This window comes from Mastigoproctus giganteus, chromosome 12 (genome assembly GCF_048544385.1).
Source record: "Mastigoproctus giganteus isolate SK-2022 chromosome 12, ASM4854438v1, whole genome shotgun sequence".
Lineage (NCBI taxonomy): Eukaryota > Metazoa > Arthropoda > Arachnida > Uropygi > Thelyphonidae > Mastigoproctus > Mastigoproctus giganteus.
This window is the reverse complement of record NC_143586.1, coordinates 148,565,292-148,589,964: the sequence shown is the minus strand read 5'-3', so window position 1 is coordinate 148,589,964 and position 24,673 is coordinate 148,565,292. Positions and strand designations below refer to the sequence as shown.

Here is a 24,673-nt window from a genome sequence, read left to right as displayed (position 1 = left end):
TTATTTATTGTAATAGTTATACATACTTGTGCATATAATTAATTTTATTAATAAGAAAAACAAAATACAAATTATATCCATTTTGTATTCAAGATAAAATTACAAAAATACAATTATAGTATACAATTATAAAAAAATTAAATTGAAAATTTTAATTTCAAACATTTTATAAAATAATCTTAATTTTATAACCTTTATAATCTTATATTTTCAATTATGCATTGTGATAGGTTTCAGTAAATACCTTCATAAAAATAAAATGGTAAATCCCTTCCCAATTATTTACTTTTACCCTTCGACTATTCACAGATATTTGCTGTTGAAACGAATAATACACCTGCACTGCAATCAATCACATTCTGCAGAGCCGAGAGTCCAGAAACCACTACTGTCTACATGCAAGTCTATGGCTGCTTATCAGTGTTACCAGAAGCTATGCTTGCTTACTGTTTGGCAATACTGCTGCTGCTTACTCGAGTCATGATATATGGCACAAATTTAAATGATTCATTACACGTAGTGTAATCAAAATGTTAAAAACAATTTAATAATAGTAAATATAATAAAAATTACAATAAACATAAATTCATGATGTATATTCTTCGGTGGGCTCTTTGCTATATATATATATATATATTTTTTTTTTGAAAACAACCACGGGCTGGATTATGTACATTCAAGGGCCGGTGGTTGCCCACCCTTGATCTAGAACAATCAGGCATATGGGCTGAGAAATGGCAGTTGAAGTTTAACATTGATGAATACAAGGTACTGCATATGGGTAACAGCAGTCCTATATTAACGTACTAACTGAAGTACTATACTTAATGTAGCAGAAAATGAAAAAGAGATGGGGCTAATTGTGCAGTCAGATGTGAAGTTTTCTGAGCATTGCCAATAGGATGTCTCACTGAGGAAGAATGCCAATAGCACTGCACTTACTGAATCCAGAAGTGCAGACAGGTGGCAGGACAGCTCATAGGTTTTGTCAATGATATACAGAAAAATTTCTAGCAGGGATAAGGAGGTGATTATTTATATCTTTGTACAAGGCAATGGTTAGGCTGCATCTTGAGCACTGCATACAGGTCTGGAGGCCTCATTTTAGAAAGGATGTAGAACTGCTAGAAGGTACAGAGAAGGGCAATGAGATCGGTGAAGGGAACAAAAGGATAGTCTTACAAAGAAAGGTTTCAAGTCTGCAAATTGCTGCATCTGGAGACCATACATCTGTGAGGAAATCTAATTGAGGTGTTTAAGGCCTTGAATGGATTTAGTAAAGTCAGTGCTGATGGAATTCTTCCTCAATGAGCCATCTTGTCAGCAATACTTAGAGAACTTTATATCAGATTACACAATAACTCTCGGGGTCCTTTTCATTATCCACTACCCTGAGTGCAGTACCACACATTACTCTGGAATTACTGCTACTCATATGTCAATGTTAAACTTCAATTGCCATTTATCAGCCCATTAACCCAATTTTTCTAAACCTTATAGCAGCAAACCTTCATTACTTTCGTTATTCGTTTCATTAACCACTCTGCCAACCTTTGTATTATCTGAAAACTTAGACATTAAGCCTGTATCCTCATCAATATCATTAATAAATACTCAAAACAACAATGGGCTCATCACCGAACCCTGTGGGGCTCCACTAATAACATTAGTCCACGAAGAGTAGTGCCCATTGATAACCACTCTGTCTTCTCCCACTCAGCCATTCCTTTATCCATAGCAGTAACTTTCCCTTAATGTCATATCACTCCAACTTATATAGCAGTCTTTTATGTGCATATGTTAGCAAAAGCTTTCCTGAAATACAAGTATATGATATCAAAATTATTTTTGCATCCAGTTCCTGTGTCACTGCACAATCAAATTAACAGACCATCTAGACTGCACTACTGTCTGGATGGTCCTGCATTACTTCTTTAGCTAGTTACTCCATTATTTTCATTGGAACAGAAGTTAAACTAACAGGTCTGTAATTATTCATGTCACTCTTTGTCCTCCTATGTGAATTGGGGATACATTTGCACATCTCCAGTCTGCAGAGACTTCCCCTGAATCCAAGGAGATTCTAATATTTATGGACTTTTTATTTATTATTATTATTTTTTTTTTTTTACTATGTTTAACTTCAACAATTTCTCTTCCATTTTCTCCTCAGTTATCAAAAATTGTTTTTTTGATAACTGAGTTCAGATCTCTTCCTGGCAATACTTTGGAAATGCTCCTGACAACCATGTCTAGAGAGCAGGGCCATTGTTATGAACCAAATTTTGTCTCAGCATTCCTGAAGAAGGGTAAGGTTATCTGCAGTGTTATCTTTCTTGAAGAAATTGAAATGGGTTGGTCTTAAGAAAAACAAAACTGAAGTCCACTGATAGAAAAATCCTTTATAAGCTGGGATGTGTTTTTTTTTTTTTTTTTCATGAAATCCGAAACATGAAAGGTATTAGAACCTATTGTACTTAGTAACCACACATGGGTTGAAGTTTGAGAAGACAGAAGATAATTGTTGGTATTAGACTTGAATTTCTGTAGATTGTAATTTTCAGGAAACACATGGGAAGTTAAGTTGTTCCAGAAATGGAACAACCTTACTTCACATTTGGAAGTTGAAGGGCTGAGTAGTTTCATCACATTTGAACTTCTTTGGAGAAAGGGAGGGGGGGGGTGAATTATAGAAGCCAATTCAAAAGAACAGTGTCCATAGAAAAAGCATGCAGCAGAAACATCTAAGAAACAAGAGTGGAGAGGCTTTGTAACAGATGGGTCATTAATTAACCTAACTGCCTTCTTTTGAATGGTTGTCCAGAAGCATGAGAGAGAGAGATTGTGGGGGCAGATCCCAAGATGTGGGAACAGTATTCCATGGTAGGGCAGGTTTGAGATTTGTACAGAGTAAGTAGTTATTTAAAAGAAAAGTAACACCAAGAGTGAAAGAGAAAACCTGGTTTTTTAGATGCAGAGATTGTTTGCTGTTTGGTTTTTAGGAGCATTAGCAACTAAGGCCATATTGCTCCAGGAATATGCGGTGGTCATTCCCTGACCTTTCTCCATCCTCCGTATTTGGTGGTGACGGGCTCAAACCCCGGTCTAATCAAGAAGCGTGTGCTACGCACTGTTGCTCCTTCCCACCTGGCTACGGAGGTGCCTAGATGCAGAGAAAGCAATATTTGTAATGTGCTTAAGAGAGATTAGATGTGAGGGTAATGTCTGATAGAGATATGTGACCCCCGTTTAGTTATCTGATTGTGATTGAAGATAAAAACAGGAACAGTAGATTCTAAGAAAACTTGGTAAACTAAAGTTTGAAAGTATATTGCACTGGTAAACAATTCTGTCTATATTTGAATATAAAATGTGTATATTGTTGGTGAAATTTAATTTATATTGTAGTGCGAACTTTATAAATACTTCCTGCTTTTTCCCAAAACATCTCCTGTTTTGCTAGTGTTTTTCATGTTGAACCCCTGCTTTTTTTGAAAACCCTGGTTTTTTTTTTTTTTTTTTTTCACCTGTAAACACAGTTGAGAGATGGCATAACATCTCTGTGGAATATCAAGAGAATCTACATATACAGACATAATTTGTTGATAATGGTGGGAGAAAAAAAAAAAAAAAACTTCAAATCATATATATGTATACACACATACATTGTATACACTCATACTCTTTTAGTCCCTCAAATGAAAAAACAAAGCATACAAAACGATAATAAGTTTTATATACATGAAACTCATTTAAAAGATAAAATAGTGTAACAATAATACACAGTCATAAATACACAAAAAGAATTTTTAAAAATACACTTAAGTCGATCTACACTTTCTGTTCCATATACAATGAAACATGCATCATGCTTGTCAGTCCTGAAGCTTTCTGAAGTTTCCAGAAACTTCAGTGAAGCTTCAGGACTAACATGGAATCTACACTCACTGAAAACATTTAGCAATCAAGTGCTTTCTTGAAGCAATGCACTGTTAAATATTTGTGTACAGCATATGGTTGATGATTTTTAAACATTTTTGATTTATTTCACTTCATAAAATTCACTGATAAAAGGAGAGGTCTGTGCCCAAGTAATTTATTAATTGTGCTATTTATATTTTTATCTATAAAAATTCATGTTAGATGCTTATGTAATTGCCAATTATATGATTACTTCTATGGGAGAATCAGTCTTGAGTTCTTTAAAAGATTAACACATCCCCATTTTTGTTATATTATAAAGATGAAGTGTTAAGAGTATGGCTTTCTGCTAATTAATGAATATTGAAATTGGTTTATGCTCAGCAGACTTCCTATGAAGAAGCAATCACTGTAGAGTTTCAAAAGCGTTACGCAGCTGTCATTTTGGATTTTGAGAAACTGAATAAAGATTTAAATGAATATTTAGTTGGGGTGCAACAATATTGCCAACAGGTAAAGTTCTATTTATTTATACATTGATTTTAGTGTACTAATAGCATATAATTTTGGCAGCAATAGTGAATCATATATGTGATGCATTGCTTCTTTTTAATGTTAATTTTCATGTTATTAAAAAAGTAAAGTGCAGCCATTATCAACCCACTGCAGGATAGAAGCCTCCTCAACAATTCATGCTGAGGGAAATGGACCATAATCTGCCATGCTGGTCCAGTGCGGGTTGGCAGATTGGCCGTATTCAGCAGTCAGGATCTTGAACCCCAGTCTACTCAAAGAGCGTGTGCTACTGCACTCCCGCTCCTGCGCACTTGGCTATGTTATTACTAACTGTTAACTGGGTGCATCAAAAAAGTCATATTAACAGTTGTGTTGGTGTATAAAGGTTGCTCTTCAGTTAAAATCATGCACTTTACGATACAATCTATTATTTTAACTATATAAGAAAAACAGTTACAAAAAAATATATTTTTTTAATTCGAGCTCTTTCTTGGATAAAATAGTGTAAATAATTCATTGTATCTTTTTGAAAAAAGGTATATTGAGATATAAAAATACACAATTTTTAAAAAAAGAAAGCTTTTTTTTTCCCATTATTTTAATGTTTTTTTAAAAAGTTTTTTCTTAAAAATTTTTAATTTAAAATAATGTTCAGTAAAGTCAGTTGTACTGAAGAAAGTTATACTGATATCAGTCCACTCATTTAATGCCTTATCCTTCAGTCACTCCTTTATTAAGTCTATTCTATCCTTAATCTTCAGTTTCCTTAGTTACTGAAAGAATTCCACAGTTCCTTTGACAAAGTCAAGACAGTTTGATTCTGATTCCTGATTTTACGATTTCCTGGAATTTCTAAATTACATCTAATCCAAATTATCTCATGACGATATCCTGAAAAACAACACTCTGGATTTCAGCTGTAGATTTAAGCACTTAATCTTTCTCTCAAAGACAACAGTCTGACAGATTCCCATTAGTTGTTCAGTCACTCCACACCCAGAACTGTTCCTATATAATGGGTGGCACCTTCTTAAATCATTTAGGTAGTTTCAATGCAATCAGCCATGCTTGAGGCAAGTATCTCCTCTAAAGGTAAGTTTTCCTGAGATTTTTATGGTACTAATCATACACTTTTTTGTATCTTAATCATTTATTCCAATAATATATTCTATATTTATTTTAGCTATTTTCTTTCCAAATTCTACTTGGATTGCCTGGCTAGTCAAGATGAAGTGGTCTAAGATATTTTTTTTCCCCTTCATTAGAAATAAAATAATGTAATCTGCCTAGACTTTTTACTAATTTCTTAACTGTTTTAATTAAATTACCTCATTTTTTTTTTCACTCTTTGCTATTTTAATAACATAATATTAAAATAGCAAATTGTCACCCTTTGATCCCCATTTAGGAATTGGAGATACATTCATACATCTCCAATTCCCTTGAATATAAAGATGCTCTCATAATTAAGGCTAAAGGTTTGCTTACCTCCTTTGCTCTCTCCCTTAATATAATTGGATAAATCCATCCACCCCCAGGTACCTTTTTTTATATTTAACTTCAGCAATTTCTCTTCTGCTTTCCTCTCAGTTATCACAAAATCATTTAACTCCTTGTTAGAGTTTGATAAACTTGTGGCATTCCTCTCTCTCTAAAGAATTCCTCATGTGTGAATATAGATGCAAAATACCTATTAAGCCTCTCAGCACAACCTGAGCAGGATCATCAACAGTTAAACCATCGATGTCAAGTGAACCAATGTGATTCAGCCCCTTCCTTCTACTGTTAATATAAATAAAGTTTTGCTGATTTCTTGGCATTCTTTGCTAGAGACTACTTGTAATCTGCTTTGGTTTGCCTAACCTCCTTTGCAACTTGATTGCAGACTAGTTTGTATTTACCATACGCTTCTATATCACCTGATAATTTATATACATCCCATGGATTTTTTGTCTCTGCCACCTGTCTCAATAGGTCACCTGACATCTCTTTAGGTCTAAGCCTTGAACTGTAATTCCTAGTTGGTATGAAAAGCCTAGTAGTTTCTATGATTATTTCCCTGAATACTTCCCATTTAGAATTTGTTGTTGGTAACATTAATGGGTCCCACTTTATAATTTAAAAACTGTGTGACACCTTTACAAAAGCAAAAACTCCTCCCCTTATCCTTAATGGTAGTCACATCTTGCAGTAAATCCTATATTAGTACACTGTGATCACTGCTTGTAATTAGATCAAGAGTATTGCTCTCTCTCTCTTGTTGCCTGTCTAATATGCTGCCATAGAAAACAGTCATCCAATAAATCCACAAAAGTCTTACTAGTGTGAAAGTGACCAACCCACAAGTTCCAATCAATATCTGGAAGTTAAATTCCCCCATTTTAAGCCATTCTGATTTACTGGCCCACTTTTTATTCCATATTTACAACATGCAAATAAGCCCATGGACATGCATGTTCATGGGCTTATTTGCACTTTGTGCAAGCTGAAAAATCTGGAATAACTCATGAGTTGGGGGAAGGGGTTATATATTGAGTTATTCCAGATTCCTCCATCTTGGATTTACTAACCAGCCCCAATTGAAAAGGCCTTTAAAATTCTTCTTCTACGTCTCCAATAGGAATAGAATCTCTCCATATGTGGACCATGGGTGCCAAGCTTTTCTGCATTCCTCAAAGCATGCTCTCTAAAGAGCTTTTGCTGCAAATACATTATTTTTTGTACTACAAGTAGGCATAGGCACAGAAAGTAAATTTGCCTTTTGTTTATTTTTCTAATTACTATCCCAGCTGCATGGCTGCCTTATGACACTGCTCCTGAAATTTCATTGCAGGGCTGGAAATCTGGGTAAAGCTTAATCCTAGGTTCAAAAAGAATAGACCATGTGGTCTATTCCTGCTCTCTGGATTAAACATCCATGTTTGCTTATTTTGCATTCATTATCAAACTATTCCTTAGGAATTTATCACCAATTTGCATCCAAAACTGTTTAGAAATTGTTTCCCAAAACGTCTGAATCTGCCACTCTGCTGAGAAAAACCAATCATAAACACTCTGAGTCCCTTTTTGAATTCTCCTCATTGGTGGGATTCCTGTCAGAGTATCCTCCCCATGTCAGGGCATCCACTCAGTATCTCAAAAGGTGTAATTTAAGAGTGGGATCTAATTTACAAGGTGGTAGATGACTTTCATCAACCGGTGAAATACCACCACTTTGCTTATTGGAGGCTTGAAGTGGTGAAACCCATGTTTAGTCTCTAGAGCAAAGTTTCTGGCATCCCCCTCCCCCCCATACTTCTCCTTCAACCCATGCACGGTACTAAGTACTATAGGTTTTGATACCTTTCATGTTTGGGGTTTTCATAAAAAAAAATAAATAAATAAATATCTTTTTCTAAAAACTACACAAGCAGAAAGTAACACAAACAAAAAGAATTATGTCGGAAGGGAAAAAAAATGGTGAGCTCATTCTCACTTTCAACATCATACTCACCTTTAGTACACCAAACCTTTCTTCATCAGTAAAAGCCAGATATTTAAACTTTTGAAACTACTTATGTAGTGAACCTTGTAAGATGTTACTACTGCCAAAAGTTTGGACACTTTCAAATTGTTTTACAAGAAGACTGTGTACCCAAACTGTGGATCCAAGGAGCATACTTCAGATAATGATAATACTCAATCTCCACATTGTCCAAACTGCAAAGGCCCTCTCTCACATTGTCCAGCCTTTTCTAAAGTTTGTGCAAAGTGGGAATTCAAAAAGGAAATCCAGAAGTGCAAGGCTGAAAAGAAAGTTTCATAACCAGAAGCAAGAAAATACAGTGGATGCTGCTTATAGTGATCACTTCAGGATGAAGCTTAATTGATAACAGTAACCAATGAAATAAGAATGCAGCTGTTCAACACTAGTTATTGATGCAGAGTGGAAATGTGTACATAAATAGGTAGAACTGGACAGAAAGAAAACATTAAAATCAAGCAGTACAATATAAAGTGCTTTAATTTGACTGTCTACTATTTCTTTGAGAAAATGATCAGTAAAAATAAAACTGCACTAATGTTTATGGAAATCGAAACAAACCATTAAAAACAAATGAATAAAAAAATCTTAAGATCAAGAATTAGAAAAGGGTTAATGCTCTCCTGTGAAACAGTCAGAATGGCTTATGGTACTTTCTTCCAACAACACAGACAACCATATAAAGAAGTAAATAACTAGACGTGCAGCATCTTAGAGTTCAAGAATAAATCAGGATGTTACATAATCACTTCCACTGTAAATGCATAAACCACAATAAGGCAAAAAAGCAGTAACAAAAACTGAAGCACTGATTGTTTTTTTCTGTGTATTAATTAGTACACATCTGATTGGGACTTCATAAAAGTGATAACATTACACAAATAATAACATCCATGATCAAAATAAGCAGCATACATTGTAGTCACAAGACATGTGAGAATACATATTCTGAAGCCCCTCGAAGATTTCACTCTGTAGCAACCCAAATTGAGACATCAAACAGCCAATAGAACTAATAATATGCCAATCACAGTACAACCTGTTGCATATGCAGCTTCTGTATGATCACCCAAATAGAAAGTATAGACCCTGTGAGAGGGGAAAAAATCAACCAAAATATCTGTTGTGGACACCACTAACAATTCAAGTCTTGATAAGAAACTATTCTAGAGATCATGCAGAAGATAACATGGATATGCATCCCATCTTATTGAAAAAACATTAGTGAAAAGTGGTCACTATAAGCAGAATGCCTCTAAAATACAGACTTATGCAGCAACAACAATGATTTACGAGCTAATTCACTACAATCCTGTTGGATTCTGCTTACAAGAAACAAATCTCAAGTTCAACACCCTTCAATTAAAAATTATACTCGCTTTAGGCATGATAGATCACTTAATAGTGAAAGAGGAGCCATGCCCTCATTCAAGTCTCTTCCAAATGCATAACTCTGGAACCTATGTAGAATAGATGTGCAGAAATTTGCCTTTAGCCAGCTGGTGGTTAATTGCTGGAACAAACTTCCATCTGTCTTTGTGGAAGTTGATAGGTTAAATAAATTTAAGGAGGAACTGGACAAACATTTAGAGGGAATTGTTTTGTAATTTTTTTTTTTTTTTTTTTGGCTGATGCTGCATAAGCTCATACACGTGCTTTCTTGCATCACATGCCACTACTACTACCTCCATAGAAGCCATTGCTGCTTGTATAGTAATTTGTATTATTCTGACATGTGTTTTAATTTTTCTTCTGTCCATTCATCTATGTACCATTTAAGAACATGAAGACCTTGTTCTAAAATTACCATCTTCATTTTGTTTATTAGGTGACTTTAATGGACACCATCCATTATGGGGTTCTCCCACCACAGACAGACAGACAAGAACAGCCCACGGAAATGCTGACCAATGTATAGAATATAACATTATTGAATACTGGCTTTCCTACTTATATCTATTTCCTTACAGATATCAACATCTACAACAGACCTCTCTGCTTGCTTTCTGATCCTCTTTCCTTTCACAGGAAAGGTTTTCATTTATCAAACAAAACTGGGTAGCTCTTAATGATCCTCTCAATAGTATCTCCATTCTGTTTCTTAGTTGTTAATATGTAGAATTCAAACATCCTATCCCTCACCAACAGGAAATCCAGTAAAATAGAAATTTTCAAAGGTTGACTGGGTAAAATACAGCACTCGTCTCTTTTGATGACCATATCATTTAGATCCATTCTATCAGCTGCATTACTGATCACATCAAAACTCAAATGCCAGCAACTACAACTCTTACTATTCCACAACATCAATTAAGAAATGATCAACACAAATTATGGATGTAATGCATAATTTGTGTTGCAATAAAAAAATGTTCTGCAAACACCCAAGTACTTTAAATATAGTTTTGTTTTTTTTTTCTTCTTCGGCTGGTGCAGCATACGCCATGGGCTTCCTTGCACCATAGGCCGGCGCCTCCATAGCCAGGTGGGAAGGAGCAGCAGTGCATAGCACACGCTTCTTGATTAGACCGGAGTTCGAGCCCGTCACCACCAAATACAGAGGATGCAGAAAGGTCAGGGAATGACCACTACATATTCCCGGAGCAATATGGCCTTAGTTGCTAATGCTCCTAAAAACCAAACACAACAACAACAACCATATGGCCATTGCTAATACTAATATTATTAACTACACAGGACTTAGAGAAAAAGTCCATTACATCAGAAAGAAAGCTAAAAAATGACTTGGATTAAATTTTGGAGAACACTAAGGCAGTTGATTGATAAATTGCCTTCATTATTTGCTCCATTGTTTAACTCTACAGCAATTGAAAATACCCTAGAGCTGTATTTTCTGAATTGTCTGCATCAGCTGCATATAATCGATTATTTCAAAAGTTTGAAACTGTAACTGAGAGATCCAAACTGAATTTAACTACAGGTCCTTTACTTTTCATTCAACCATTTACAATGTTTCAATTACAGCAATCACTTACCACCACAAGGAAAAGTGCTGCTGGCACCATTCCTTGAGGTGGTAAGTGAATAGCCTGATGGGTATGTTATGTAATGCTCCAGTATTTGGCACCTCCGTAGCTAGGAGCAGTAGTGCGTAGCACACGCTTCTTGATTAGACTGGGATTCGAGCCCATGACCACCAAATATGGAGGATGCAGAAAGGTCAGGGAATGACCACCACATATTCCTGGAGCAATATAGCCTTGTTTGCTAATGCTCCTAAAAACCAAATAACAAACAAACAACAGCTCCAGTATTTAGGTTGAAAATCATCAGACTCACTGCCAACATTTTTCAATTGAATCTTCACTGACCACACATTCCCAAACTCTTGGCATCATTTTGTTCTCACAGCTGCAGACCAATTTCTCGTACATGTACCTGAGCCTAGAAAAAATTATATACTGTCATCTCACTTGGTATCTCTAGTCCCAAGACCTGATTAACAATCAATTTGGATTACAGAAAAATCATTCATGCTTGGATCTCATGATTAAAGCTGAATCAAGCATTAGGATGCATTTATCAGAATGAGCATATCATCATGCCTTGACAATGAGAAAGTGTTTGGTACCACATGACACTTTAGCATCTTAAAGGATCTATATTCTCTTGAGCTGAGAAACCATTTATTATATACTTCATATAAAATTTCCTCCAGGACAGATCCTTTCATATTCACTATTGGCAAGTTTTTCCTCTCTCTAAACCTTTGTTTAAGAAGAAGGAATCCCACAGTCACTGTTCTCAGTGCCACTTTATTTGCAATTGGAATAAATCATAAGATGAAAATCATTCAGAAAATTGGACTCATACCTTTACTACTGATGATCTCACAGTGGTAAATGTATGAATGCTATATGAATCCTGTCATTCTCAGAATATGAATTACAGGGTGTCCAAAAAGTCTCGATCCAATGGGATTTGCACTGCATGTGCTTGCTTCTTCATTTCTTCTTTCAGAATGTCATGCAACGTGCTCTTGGGCACTCCGATTTCAGCACTGGTCCATCTGATGGATTTCTGTGAGTTGGCATGAAACTTAGCAATCACTCCAATTCGAGTGTCTTCACTTACAGAAGAGCGACCACATCAAGGCTTGTCAGTGACAGATCCAGTCTCTTTAAATTTCTTCACCAGTTTCCCAACTGCACTGTGTGCTATTGGTTTCCTTTCAGGATGTCTACCATTAAACTCGTCTGCCACTTTCCTCTAGCTACATCCCTGACCGCTAAGGACTATCTCCACCCTTTCATCCAGTGTTAATGCCACTTTTCACCTGTAAAGAAAAACATTTTTACCATTGGTTCCAGACTTTTTTGGACACTCTGTACCTTGAGAAACAACTGCAACTCTCAATAAACTGCACTGAACTGTGGATGACACACACAACAGTTATATGCTACCCAGCCAGCAATCTGCTGCCATTCATTTTTGCAACTAGTGCAAGATGCATCCTGAACCTGAGCCTAACTTAGTCAGTCATCCTCTTCAAACAGTGAATAGTAGCCTTCTGGGTTTAAATTTTGATAATAAGAGGGCGCTGAATCTCTATAAAAGTTACAGCTGTCAGTTACAGGCTCCGCAAAAATGATAAGTGTTTGCCTTTTATTTACATGATTGTTATTTTATATTAGCATTAGCATTAGCATTAGTAGAGGCATATGATGCAAGAAAGCAAGCTTATTCAGCATCAGCCAAAATAAAAGAAAAAAAAAAAAAAAAACAACCACTACTCCCATTTCACCCCTCAATTCGTTCGAAATACCTGTCCAGCTGAGCCTTAAATTTGTTTAGGTTATCAACTTCAACAACAAGCGATGGAAGTCTATTCCACAAACCAACTGCTGGCTAAAGGCGAATTTCCACACATCTATCCGACATCCGTCCTTCCTCAATTTGAATTTATGCCCTCTCAGGTGATTATTCTGAGCAAGAGGAAGAATTCCATCGGCATTGAGCATGCTCAAGCCATTCAAAGCCTTGTACACCTCTATCAGATCACCTCGGCGATGCCTAGTCTCCAGGCTCTGTAATTTGCAAAACTTAAGCCTTTCTTCGTAAGAGCAACCCTTTGTTCCATTCACTAATCTTGTTGCCCTTCTCTGTACTCGTTCCAGCAGCTCTACATCCTTCTTGAAATGAGGCCTCCAGACCTGTATACAGTACTCAAGGTGTGGCCTGACCAATGCCTTATACAAGGGAATAATCACATCCCTGTCCCTGCTAGAAAAATTCCTGTATATCATTGACAAGACACCATGAGCTACTCTTGCAGCTCGTCTGCACTGCTCAGAGAACTTCATATCTGCCTGCACAATTACCCCCAGGTCCTTTTCATTCTCTACCACTGTCAGCGTAGTACCACAGAGTTGATACGTTGATCTGGGGTTACTGTTTCCCATATGTAGTACTTTACATTTGTCAATGTTAAACTTCATTTGCCACCTCTCAGCCCATCTGCTCAACCTTTCCAGATCCTGTTGCAGCAGCATAGTATCAGTAGTGTCCTTAACAACCCTGCCAACCTTTGTATCGTCTGCAAACTTGGACATTAAGCCTGATACACCATCATCAGTATCATTTATAAATACAGAAAACAACAATGGACCCAACACTGAACCCTGAGGAACTCCACTAATAACATTAGTCCACGTTGAGCAGTGTCCATTGATTACCACTCTCTGTCTTCTGCCGCTCAACCATCCCTTTATCCATAGCAGCAATTTGCCTCGAATGCCACACTTCTCCAATTTGTGCAGCAGTCTTCCATGCGCAACAGTATCAAAAGCCTTTCTAAGATCCAAATATATAATATCAAAGTTATTCCCTGCATCCAGTTCTTTTGTGACTACATCATAGTATCCAATCAAATTGGTCAGACAAGACCTGCCCTTAACAAACCCATGCTGTGTCTGAGCTATAACTGAATTCTTGTCCAGATGATCCTGCAGTGCTTCTTTAACCAGTGCCTCCATTAATTTTCCTGGAACCAAAGTTAAACTAACAGGTCTATAATTACTTGTATCAGCCTTTGATCCTCCTTTGTGAATTGGGGTTACATTTGCACATCTCCAGTCCATGGGTACCTCCCCTGAGTCCAAAGAAGCTCTCATAATTATGGCTAGGGGTTTGCTTACTTCCTTTGCTGCCTCCTTTAATATAACTGGATAGATCCCATCCACCCCGGGTGCCTTTTTTATGTTTATCCTCAACAATTTCTCCTCCACTTTCCTCTCAGTTATTAGAAAATCATCTAGCTCACTGCCAATGTTTACTTCACCTACGACATTCCCCTTCCTGAATAACTCCTCATGTGTGAATGTAGATGCACAATACTCGTTTAGATTGTTAGCCACCTGAGCTGGATCCTCAACTGTTGAACCATCAACATCCAGTGGACCAATCTGATTCATCCCTTTCCTTCTTGAGTTTAAATAGGTAAAGAACTCTTTTCTGTTTTTCTTTGCATCCTTTGCCAAGGATTTCTCATAATCTGCCTTTGCCTGCCTAATCTCCTTTGTGACTTGGTTACAGACCAACTTATATCTATCATAGGCTTCCACGTCACCCATTAATTTGTATGTATCCCATGCATTTTTCTTCTCTGCCATATGTCTCATTAGTTCATCTGACAACCATTTAGGCCTGAACCTTGAACAATATTTCTTGGTTGGTATGTAAAGCCTGGTAGCTTCCAAGATTAGTTCCTTGAATGCTTCCCATTTTGAATTTGCTGTTGGTAACAACATCAGTTGGTCCCACTGTATAGAATTTAAATACTGTCTCAGACCAGCATAGTCTCCTTTACGAAAGCAAAAACCCTTCCCTTTACCTCTGATGGTAGTTACCTCCTTGAGTAAATCCCACTTCAGCACACTGTGATCACTGCCACCCAGTGGTTCATTTATCTGCAGATTCCTAATGCATGAAGAATCACTACTGATAATCAGATCAAGAGTATTACTCCCTCTAGTTGCCTCCCGAACATGCTGGTGTAGAAAACAATCATCCAATAAATCCACAAAAGCCTTGCTAGTGTGTGAGTGACCAACCCACAAATTCCAGTCAATATCTGGGAAATTAAAATCCCCCATTATAAGACTCTCTGATTTACTGGCCCACTCTATTTCCCTGTACAGTATCTTATTATACTCATCAGAGTCATTAGGCCTATAGCACACTCCTACTCTCAATTTTGATTTACCTATGCTTATGTCACACCAAACTGACTCAACACTGCACTGTCCAGCGATGTCAACTGGCTTCACTTCCTTGGATTTTATGTGTTTTTTAACTAATAGCATAACCCCTCCTCCCTTCCTATCCTGTCTATCCTTTCTGTAGACGTTGTACTCCCCAAATTCCAGTTCTGCATTCCTTATATCTGTGTGACACCACGTCTCTGATATCCCAACAATATCTGCCTTCGATGTTTTGAGTAATACCTCAAATTCATCAAATTTATTTACTAAACTCCTAGCATGCTACCCTAACATATTGTACTTAATACGTAGTCATATAGTTATAGTTACGCTGGTTATTTTTTATTTTTAATTTAGATAAAGAGTTTTTGTGGATTTTACTTACGATAGGTAAAACCGTTATTTCGTTCCATTTTTGTAGCCATTGTTTTTGGATATAGTGGTAGGGAATTCAAATTTTTTAATTGAGGTAGCTAGGTAGCTCTAACGCATAATTATATAGTAATACGCTTCACTGTTTCTATTTAATAGTTTCTATTCAAATACTATTGATATTTAGTTTATTGATTTTATTAATTTAAACTACCATGCCCCAGACTAGAGCAGCAAAGCAACGGGCACAAAGTGGCAGGAGTGCTGTGACTCGGGGGAGAACTGAGGGGGGCAATTCTCCAACGCATCACAGCCTAAAAAAATGTGCAACTTGTGAAATGTTTGCCGAACTCTCTGGAACGGAACATGATATTGCCATGGGGGATGTCTTTGTGTGTGCGCGATGTAAGGAGTGTAAGGAAATCAGGCGACAACTCAGCGTTGTTATGGGCCTATATGAGAGTTTGAAGGAGAGGGTGGATGCCCTCGAAAGATCTAAATTGAGGGGCCCATCAGGCTCTCAGCTGCCCACATCAACGCCAGAGCTTGCACTTGGTCATCACGCAACACAGCGGCAACCCCTAAGGCAGAATGCGCTGGTCCCACAGGAACTAGTAGTTGTTGGTGGCTCTATTGTCAGGGAAACGGGGAACATCCTTTGTAAAAAGGATAGGTGGAACAGGACCAGGGTATGTCTGCCAGGGGCAAAGGTTGATGACGTTGTAGAGCGGATATCATCTTTCAAGGGCACAAAAGGTGATATAGTTGTACACGTTGCCACTAATGATATTAAGAGTAGGAGACCGGCGGAATTACTCAACAAGTACAGGTCACTGTTGAAAAAAAGCCGTGAAATAGGGTTGAATTTGAAAGTGTCTGCAATTCTGCCCAGACACGATAGGAGGGAGTACATGATGAGAGCCTTGTCGATCAATTCGGCCCTGGAAAGATTGTGCAAGGCTCAAGGGGTAGAATTTTTTTCAGCCTGGACTGTACTTGTTAACAGGAGGGATTGCTTCTACAGGGATGGGATACACTTAAATAGAAAGGGTGCAAGAATATTTGCTGATGCTATCGAGGCAGTGTTAGGTGGGTCGGAAAACTGCTAGTTTGGGGGGATACAAAGACTAATAGTTTAACAGTAACCGCAGGCAGAGGTGAAGGTGATTCTTGCACAACTTCTATTAGAATAAGAAGCGACCTGGAGCGAGGGGTGTTGGGGGTTTCAGGGACGGATGGCGGTCATCATGGAATAGTTGGGTATATGGGATGTGTTAGGGTAACAAGGAATGGGCATAGGAGCATGTATGCTTGCATGTATACCAATGCTAGAAGTATAGTAAATAAATTTGATGAATTTGAAGTGTTGGTCAAGACATCAAAGGCGGATATTGTTGGGATAGCAGAGACGTGGTGTCACAAAGATATAAGGAATGCAGAACTGGAATTTGGGGAGTACAATGTGTACAGAAAGGACAGACAGGACAGAAAGGGAGGGGGTGTTATGCTGTTAATTAAGAAAAACATAAAATCAAAGGAAGTGCACCCAGTTATTATAGATGAACAGTGCTCTGTTGAGTCAGTTTGGTGTGAGATAAGCACTGCGAAAGGAAAAATAAGAGTAGGAGTGTGTTATAGGCCTAATGACTTGAATGAGTACAATGAACAATTGTACAGAGAAATAGAGTGGGCCAGTAAATCAGAATGTCTTATAATGGGGGATTTTAACTTCCCAGATATTGACTGGAACTTGTGGGTTGGTCACTCACACACTAGTCAGACTTTTGTGGATTTATTGGATGATTGTTTTCTGCAGCAGCATGTTCGAGAGGCAACCAGAGAAAGTAACACTCTTGATCTGGTTATCAGCAGTGATCATTCGTGTATTAAGAATTTGCAGATAAAGGAACCACTAGGTGGCAGTGATCACAGTGTGCTGAAGTGGGATTTACTCAAAGAGGTAACTACCGTCAGGGGTAAAGGAAAGGGTTTTTGCTTCCGTAAAGGGGAGTACAGTGGTCTCAGACAGTTTTTAAGTTCTGTACAGTGGGATCAACTGACGATGTTACAAACAGTAAATTCTAAGTGGGAAGCATTCAAAGAATTAATCGTGGAAGCTACTAGACTTTATATACCGATTAAGAAATATCGTTCAAGGTTTAGGCCTAAATGGTTATCAAATGAACTAATGAGACTCGTGACAGAGAAGAAAAACGCATGGGATGCATATAAATTATCAGGTGACGCAGAAGCCTGTGGCAGATATAAGCTAGTCTGTAATCAGGTCACAAAGGAGGTTCGGCAGGCGAAGGCGGATTACGAGAAATCTTTGGCAAAAGATGCTAAGAAAAACAGCAAGGATTTCTTTACTTATATAAACTCTAAAAGGAAGGGGTGAATATGATTGGTCCACTTGACATCGATGGTTCGACTGTTGATGATCCTGCTCAGATAGCAAACAAACTGAATGAGTATTTTGCATCTACATTCACACGTGAGGAATTATTACAATTTGAAAATGGAAGAAGGTTATCAAATTGTAGCAGTGTGCTTAATGATTTTGTAATAACTGAGAGCAAAGTGGAGGAGAAATTGTTGAAGTTAAACACAAGAAAGGCACCTGGAGTGGATGGGATCTATCCAGTTATTTTAAAGGAGGCGGCAAAGCAACTAAGCAAACCCTTAGCCATAATTATGAAAGCATCCTTGGACTCAGGGGAGGTTCCCACGGACTGGAGATGTGCAAATGTGTCCCCAATTCACAAAGGTGGATCGAAGGGTGACACGAGTAATTACAGACCAGTTAGTTTAACTTCTGTTCCGGGTAAAATAATGGAGTCGCTGGTTAAAGATGCATTGCAGGATCATCTAGACAAGACTGCAGCAATAATTCAAACACAGCATGGGTTTGTTAAGGGAAAGTCTTGTCTGACAAATTTGATTGGTTATTATGATGTGGTCACAAAGGAACTGAATGCAAAAAATAATTTTGATATCATATACTTGGATTTCAGGAAAGCTTTTGACACTGTTGCGCATGGAAGACTAATGTACAAATTGGAGCAGAATGGTATTAAGGGTAAGTTGCTACAATAGATAAAAGGATGGTTAAGTGGGAGATGACAGAGGGTGGTAATCAATGGGTGCTGCTCTTCGTGGACTAATGTTATTAGTGGAGTCCCACAGGGTTCGGTGTTGGGTCCACTGTTGTTTTGTGTATTTATCAATGATATTGATGAAGGTATATCAGGCTTAATTTCGAAGTTTGCAGATGACACAAAGGTTGGCAGGGTTGTTAATGACAGTAATGGCAGTGTGCTACTGCAACAGGATCTAGATAATTTGGGCAGATGGGCTAAGAAGTGGCAACTGAAGTTCAACCTTGACAAATGCAAAGTACTGCATATGGGTAGAAGTAACCCCAGAGAAACGTACCAACTGTGTGGTACTACACTTAAGGTGGTAGAAAATGAAAAAGACCTGGGAGTAATTGTGCAGTCAGATATGAAGTTTTCTGAGCAGTGCAGACAGGCTGCTAGTGCGGGTCATGGGGTTTTGTCAATGATATATAGGAATTTTGCTAGCAGGGAAAAGGAGGTGATTGTCCCTCTGTATAAGGCAATGGTCAGGCCACGCCTTGGGTACTGCGTACAGGTCTGGAGGCCTCATTTTAGGAAGGATGTAGATTTGCTTGAGCGTGTACAGAGAAGAGCAACACGATTGGTGAGGGGAATGAAGGGATTCTCTTACCAAGAGAGGCTTAAGTTCTGCAAATTGCAGTGGCTGGAGACTAGGCACCTGCGCGGTGATCTGATTGAGGTCTATAAGGCCTTGAATGGGTTGAGCACGCTGAATTCTGATGGGATCCTTCCACTTGTTCAGATTACCAACCTACGGGGACATAAGTTCAAATTAAGAAAGGACAGATGTAGAATAGATGTGCGGAAATTTGCCTTTAGCCAGCGGGTGGTTAATTGCTGGAACAAACTTCCATCTGTCGTTGTGGAAGTTGATAGGTTAAATAAATTTAAGGAGGAACTGGACAGGCATTTGGAGGGAATGGTGTGATTTTTTTTTTTTTTTTTTTGGCTGATGCTGCATAAGCTCCTACACTGCTTTCTTGCATCATGTGCCACTACTACTACTACATCCAGGCCAATTTAGCCATGTCAGATGCAGAGCATTACACTTTACTTCACTTATATAGATTCCTAGTCAGATCTCATATAGACTACAGTGCACCTTATCCTGAAAGAGGCCTCTGAGGTTGGGAAAATTCATATCTAGGAAATAAGTGAACTCATACACCAACCATTATATGAATTTTACTGTAACTAAAATTTTACGAATAACAAAGAATATATAAAAATATTATATAATTTACTATAATTTACAATAAACTGATGGCTGTATATTACGGAATTATAATAAAATCATTTACTATAAAATTTACTAAAATATAAAGATTAAAAGCGCTAAAAAACCTGAAGCTTTCGAGAGCGTCAGCTCTCTTCCTCAACAGTGACTTCCTACAACATCTCCTATATAACAGGCTCACGGTACCTCCACACGTGGTATTCCTTCACCTGGTTCTCTCGGAGCATGGGCAGAACCGGAAGCGGAAATGGCTTGGGTATGTGGCAAACAAAAACGTTCATCCGTACTGTGCTTCAAAAATAGGATGTATTCGTATACCTTTGTCTCTATTCATGGTATTCTTACTGGATGAGCCAATCCATAAACCTTCTAGCCACTTACGCTCCCAGTACCCACGCGCGTGGTCCACGATGATCACGTCCTCTGGGGAGATCTGATGTTGCTTCTCCCAAAAATGTTCGACCACAGCAGACTTACATTCGTCGGTTCTTATAGCATTTAAATGCTCCCCCAGATGATCCCTGAGCCATTGTTTTGTTTCTGCCACATAACACTCCCCACAATCCGGGCATTCTATTCTGTATACAACTCCACTGCTGAGATCTTTTGGTATACGGTCCTTCACCTGAGATACAGCTGTGCACAGCCTCCGCCCGGGAAGCTGTACACAGCGTGCCTTATATCCCCATAAAATTCTCGCTAAATGCTCATTAAGGCCCGGATAGTAGGGGATGTATGCGGTGGCTACCGGAACAAACGGCTCCCTACATTCAGACACTCCTCTACTATATCTGTCAAGGATCCTCTGGGGGTATCCGCATTTTCTAAGGTCTGCTGCGACACGATTAATTTCCTTTTCTTTATCCTCAGAGGTGGTGCAGTGTGATCCTTCTCTATCAAATATCAAATAGAGCTTTCACTACACTGTTCTTATATCGTCCAGCTTGTGCTTAGTTGTAGTGGGTGTATTGGCCTCTACACATGGGTTTCCTAAACACCGACATCTTAAGTCTGGAACCCATCCTAGAGACCAATACATCCGAAAATGGCAGGGTACTGCCCATTTCCACCTCTGAGGTAAATTGTATAAATTGAGAGAAGCTATTAAGCCAGCAAACTGCATCATCCTCCCTCCCCTTCTGGACCAGGGCAAAAGTATCATCAACATATCTCTTCCAATTTCTAATAGGAAATGAACACCCACTAAAAACCCTACTTTTCAACTCCTCCATGGCCAAATTGGCCATGTGGCACTAATGGGCGAATTTCACGGTCATGGCCATACCGTGAAACTGTTTATACATAGTTCCTTGAAATAACATGGTAGTACTAGCCAGACATAATTCCACCCCGGAACAAATATCTTCTGTACCAAGCAGTGATCTGTTACCAAGTGAGACATCCCTGGTCAATGCCATTTTTTACACAATTTATTCCACGTTTAATAGGAATACATGTAAATAAAGATACAACATCAAAAGAGATCATACTCTCATTATCATTTATAGTCAAATTCCCCACAAAATTTACAAACTCTCTACTGTCTTTAATAACATATTCGCACTGCCCCACTATGGGTGCAATTAATTGAGCCAAGTACCCCGATAGAGCATAGGAAGAACTCCCTATAAACGATACTATGGGTCTCAGGGGTACTTCAGCCTTATGAATTTTTGGCAGTCCATAAAACCTAGGGAGTTACTACCTGTATGTAATGTCCAGAAAGTCTCCTTGGAAATCTTCAATGCTATAAGAACCGCTGATAAGTCTGCTGTGGCCGAACATTTTTGGGAGAAGCAGCATCAGATCTCCCCAGAGGACGTGATCATCGTGGACCATGCGCATGGGTACTGGGAGCGTAAGTACAAGGTTTACGGATTGGCTCATCCAGTAAGAATACCATGACTAGAGACAAAGGTATACGAATACATCCTATTTTTGAAGCAGTTGTCCACAGTACGGATCAACGTTTTTGTTTGCCATGTACCCGAGCCATTTCCGCTTCCGCCCATACGCTGAGGGAACCACATGAAGGAATACCACGTGTGGAGGTACCATGAGCCTGTTATATAGGAGATGTTGCAGGAAGTCTTATCACTGTTGAGGAAGAGAGCTGACGCTCTAGACAGCGTCAGGTTTTTTAGCGCTTTTAATCTTTATATTTTAGCATATTTTATAGTAAATGATTTTATTATAATTCCGTAATATACAGCCATCAGTTTATTGTAAATTATAGTAAATTATATAATATTTTTTATATATTCTTTATTTGTAAAATTTTAGTTATAGTAAAATTCACTTATTTCCTAGATACAGTGCACCTGTTTGTGATTTGCCAGGGAGAATGCATTATGCTGCTTCACCACTATCCAACATTCTGCCCTCAGGATTGCTCTAGGTGCTTTCAGAACATCTCCAGTCCAAAGCTATATGTTGAAGCCTCTTCTACTAAGTGATATGTTGAAACCACTTCTGGGTATCAGGAGACAGATTTTACTATTATTGAAATTGGAATACATACTTCAGTAAAGTCCTGAATATCCTATGAGATCCCGTAGATCCAGACCCTTCATGAACTACCATCATACCATCTTTTAACAATTGGTTCCAGCAATGAGGAAAAAAACTCTCTAGCAAATGTTAATATAATCTCTTTTTAAAGCTCTTCAGATCATAGCATATTTGGCTTGGTCAGCATTAGCAACCTGGGAGCCAGTAGTCTTCTACTAGCTCCCAGGGGCACACTGGAATATCAGGTAATTATGTAGTCAAACATCCACCCAACACAGGTTCAACACATTTTCAAATACCAATTTTTGATTACAGATCCCACTAGCAAGCAAAAAATTAATGGATATTGATATAGAAAATTCAGTCATATAACAATTAAAACCTGAATCACAATTATATCATCCAGTTTTTGTCCAGACAGATAAGAAGAGGTTTCCCTAAATAGAACTTCATTTTTTTTTTTTTTTTTTTTTTGCTCGCAAGAGCCAATCCTCTTCAATTTATACATTGTCACATGCCCTGTACGATAAAACCTACTCACTGAATGCACCTTGTACAATAACACTGATTTTTCTTTAGTCAGCTCTCTCTAACTTGCAAGAATCCTTCCACATCATAGATGATGCTAGACTTTTTCTCCTTTTTTAAAAACAAACAAAAATGTACAATCACTTTTGAATTTGTTGCTTATTCCTTCAGCAGTTAAAATGTTTAGTCTCAAATACGTTGACAGGTGCAATATCGTCTAAGTAGCTCTTGCACCAGAAACTCCTATAATAACAATGTCATACTGTGATGGAGGATTCATGTATAACAACATGTTTGATAAATGTTTTGCTAACAATAGTGTATTACTGCAAGGAGCTTAATACAATTCCAAGACCTTAGCCCTCCCATAAATGTTAATGGATAGCCATTTACCATATGGGAGATGTTTATAGTTGAGGGTATTTGACACCCAATTGTCTTTTTCAATATACATACATCTAACTTTAACTAAATTTGGACCTTCATGCCAGTGTAATAAAAGAAATGGTTTGTAACTGAAGATGGAATAAATGTGATTTGCAGCCAAGCCACATTGACTTAGCCTGTTTAAATGAACAGTTTGCATAGCTAAGAGTAACAATGATGGAGATGACACATGTGCACTATACAGGATGGTCAAAAAAAATTTTTTTCTTCATCTTACCCAAATTAAAATATATAAATATTGTGTAATTTGGGTAAGATGACCTAACATTTTTTTAATATAGAAAACTTCCTGGAACTTTAGTACATGATCCTATGCTATATTCAGTTTACATGTATTTAATCCTCTTTTTTAATGTATAAGCCTCTGTAGGCAGGTGGTTAGGAGCCGGAGTGGAGTTGCATATGCTCTTTGAGTGGGCCGAGGTTCAAGCCCCTAACTGCTAAATATGGTCAACCTGCCCTGGACATGGCAGATTTATGGTCCATTTCCCTCACCATGAATCATTGAGACTTCCATCCTGCAGTTTTTTTTTAACGTACATATATCTAATTTGAACCAAAATTGTGTCTTCATGCTACAGTATATCATGTCAAGTTAATAAATTGTTTCATATACGCTGTCATACATGAAAACAAATTTATTTAGATAATCCACTTCTGTATTTTGATAATTGTGTATTTAAGAGTGATTGAAGTATATCTGAATATTTCATAAAGCCCCTCATTTCAGATTGCTCCAGAACAAGGACTTCAGCCTGTAGTTCAACCAGATATGATGAGGCAGAAAAGTTTAACTGAAGCTAAGGAATTAGTTTTGAAATCTAATTGTCTGCAAGGTTTACCACAAGTTCAGACTGAAAAGATATTAGACTTAGTGGCACATCTCACCTCCTTAATGTTACAAGTGAAGGTTTGGAATTAATTTGAATACAATATATTAATAACAATATGAATAATAATTAATAAAATGTAAAGTATTATCCTAAGCATGCATGTGAAGCATGGTAATTTTTAATATTACAAAGCTTAACATTTCAATGAAATATTATAATGAATATACCTATCATTCATTTTATGTGAATTAAAGACTACTTTTTTTTCCTCTTATTTTTTAATCTCAGATTTTAGGATTATCTCAGAATCATGGTTTATTGTAATCTAAGATTATCTATTTTGATGTTTTAAAATTTTAGAATTATTACAGTTCTTTGCAAGTGCAGTTGTGTAATTGCAGTATATTACCAAGTAAATAACT

At 37.7% G+C, this 24,673-nt stretch overlaps 1 protein-coding gene across 1 annotated transcript in view; it reads left to right on the top strand.

Moving 5' to 3' along the window:
• LOC150077502 (protein lin-9 homolog) overlaps window positions 1-24,673 on the top strand; it is a 191,490-nt gene that overhangs the window by 134,211 nt on the left and 32,606 nt on the right. The window contains exons 12-13 of the mRNA XM_090385923.1: window positions 4,309-4,434; window positions 24,149-24,328. Of these exons, the coding sequence (XP_090242049.1) occupies window positions 4,309-4,434; window positions 24,149-24,328 (306 nt within the window). The remainder of the gene's footprint in view (window positions 1-4,308; window positions 4,435-24,148; window positions 24,329-24,673) is intronic.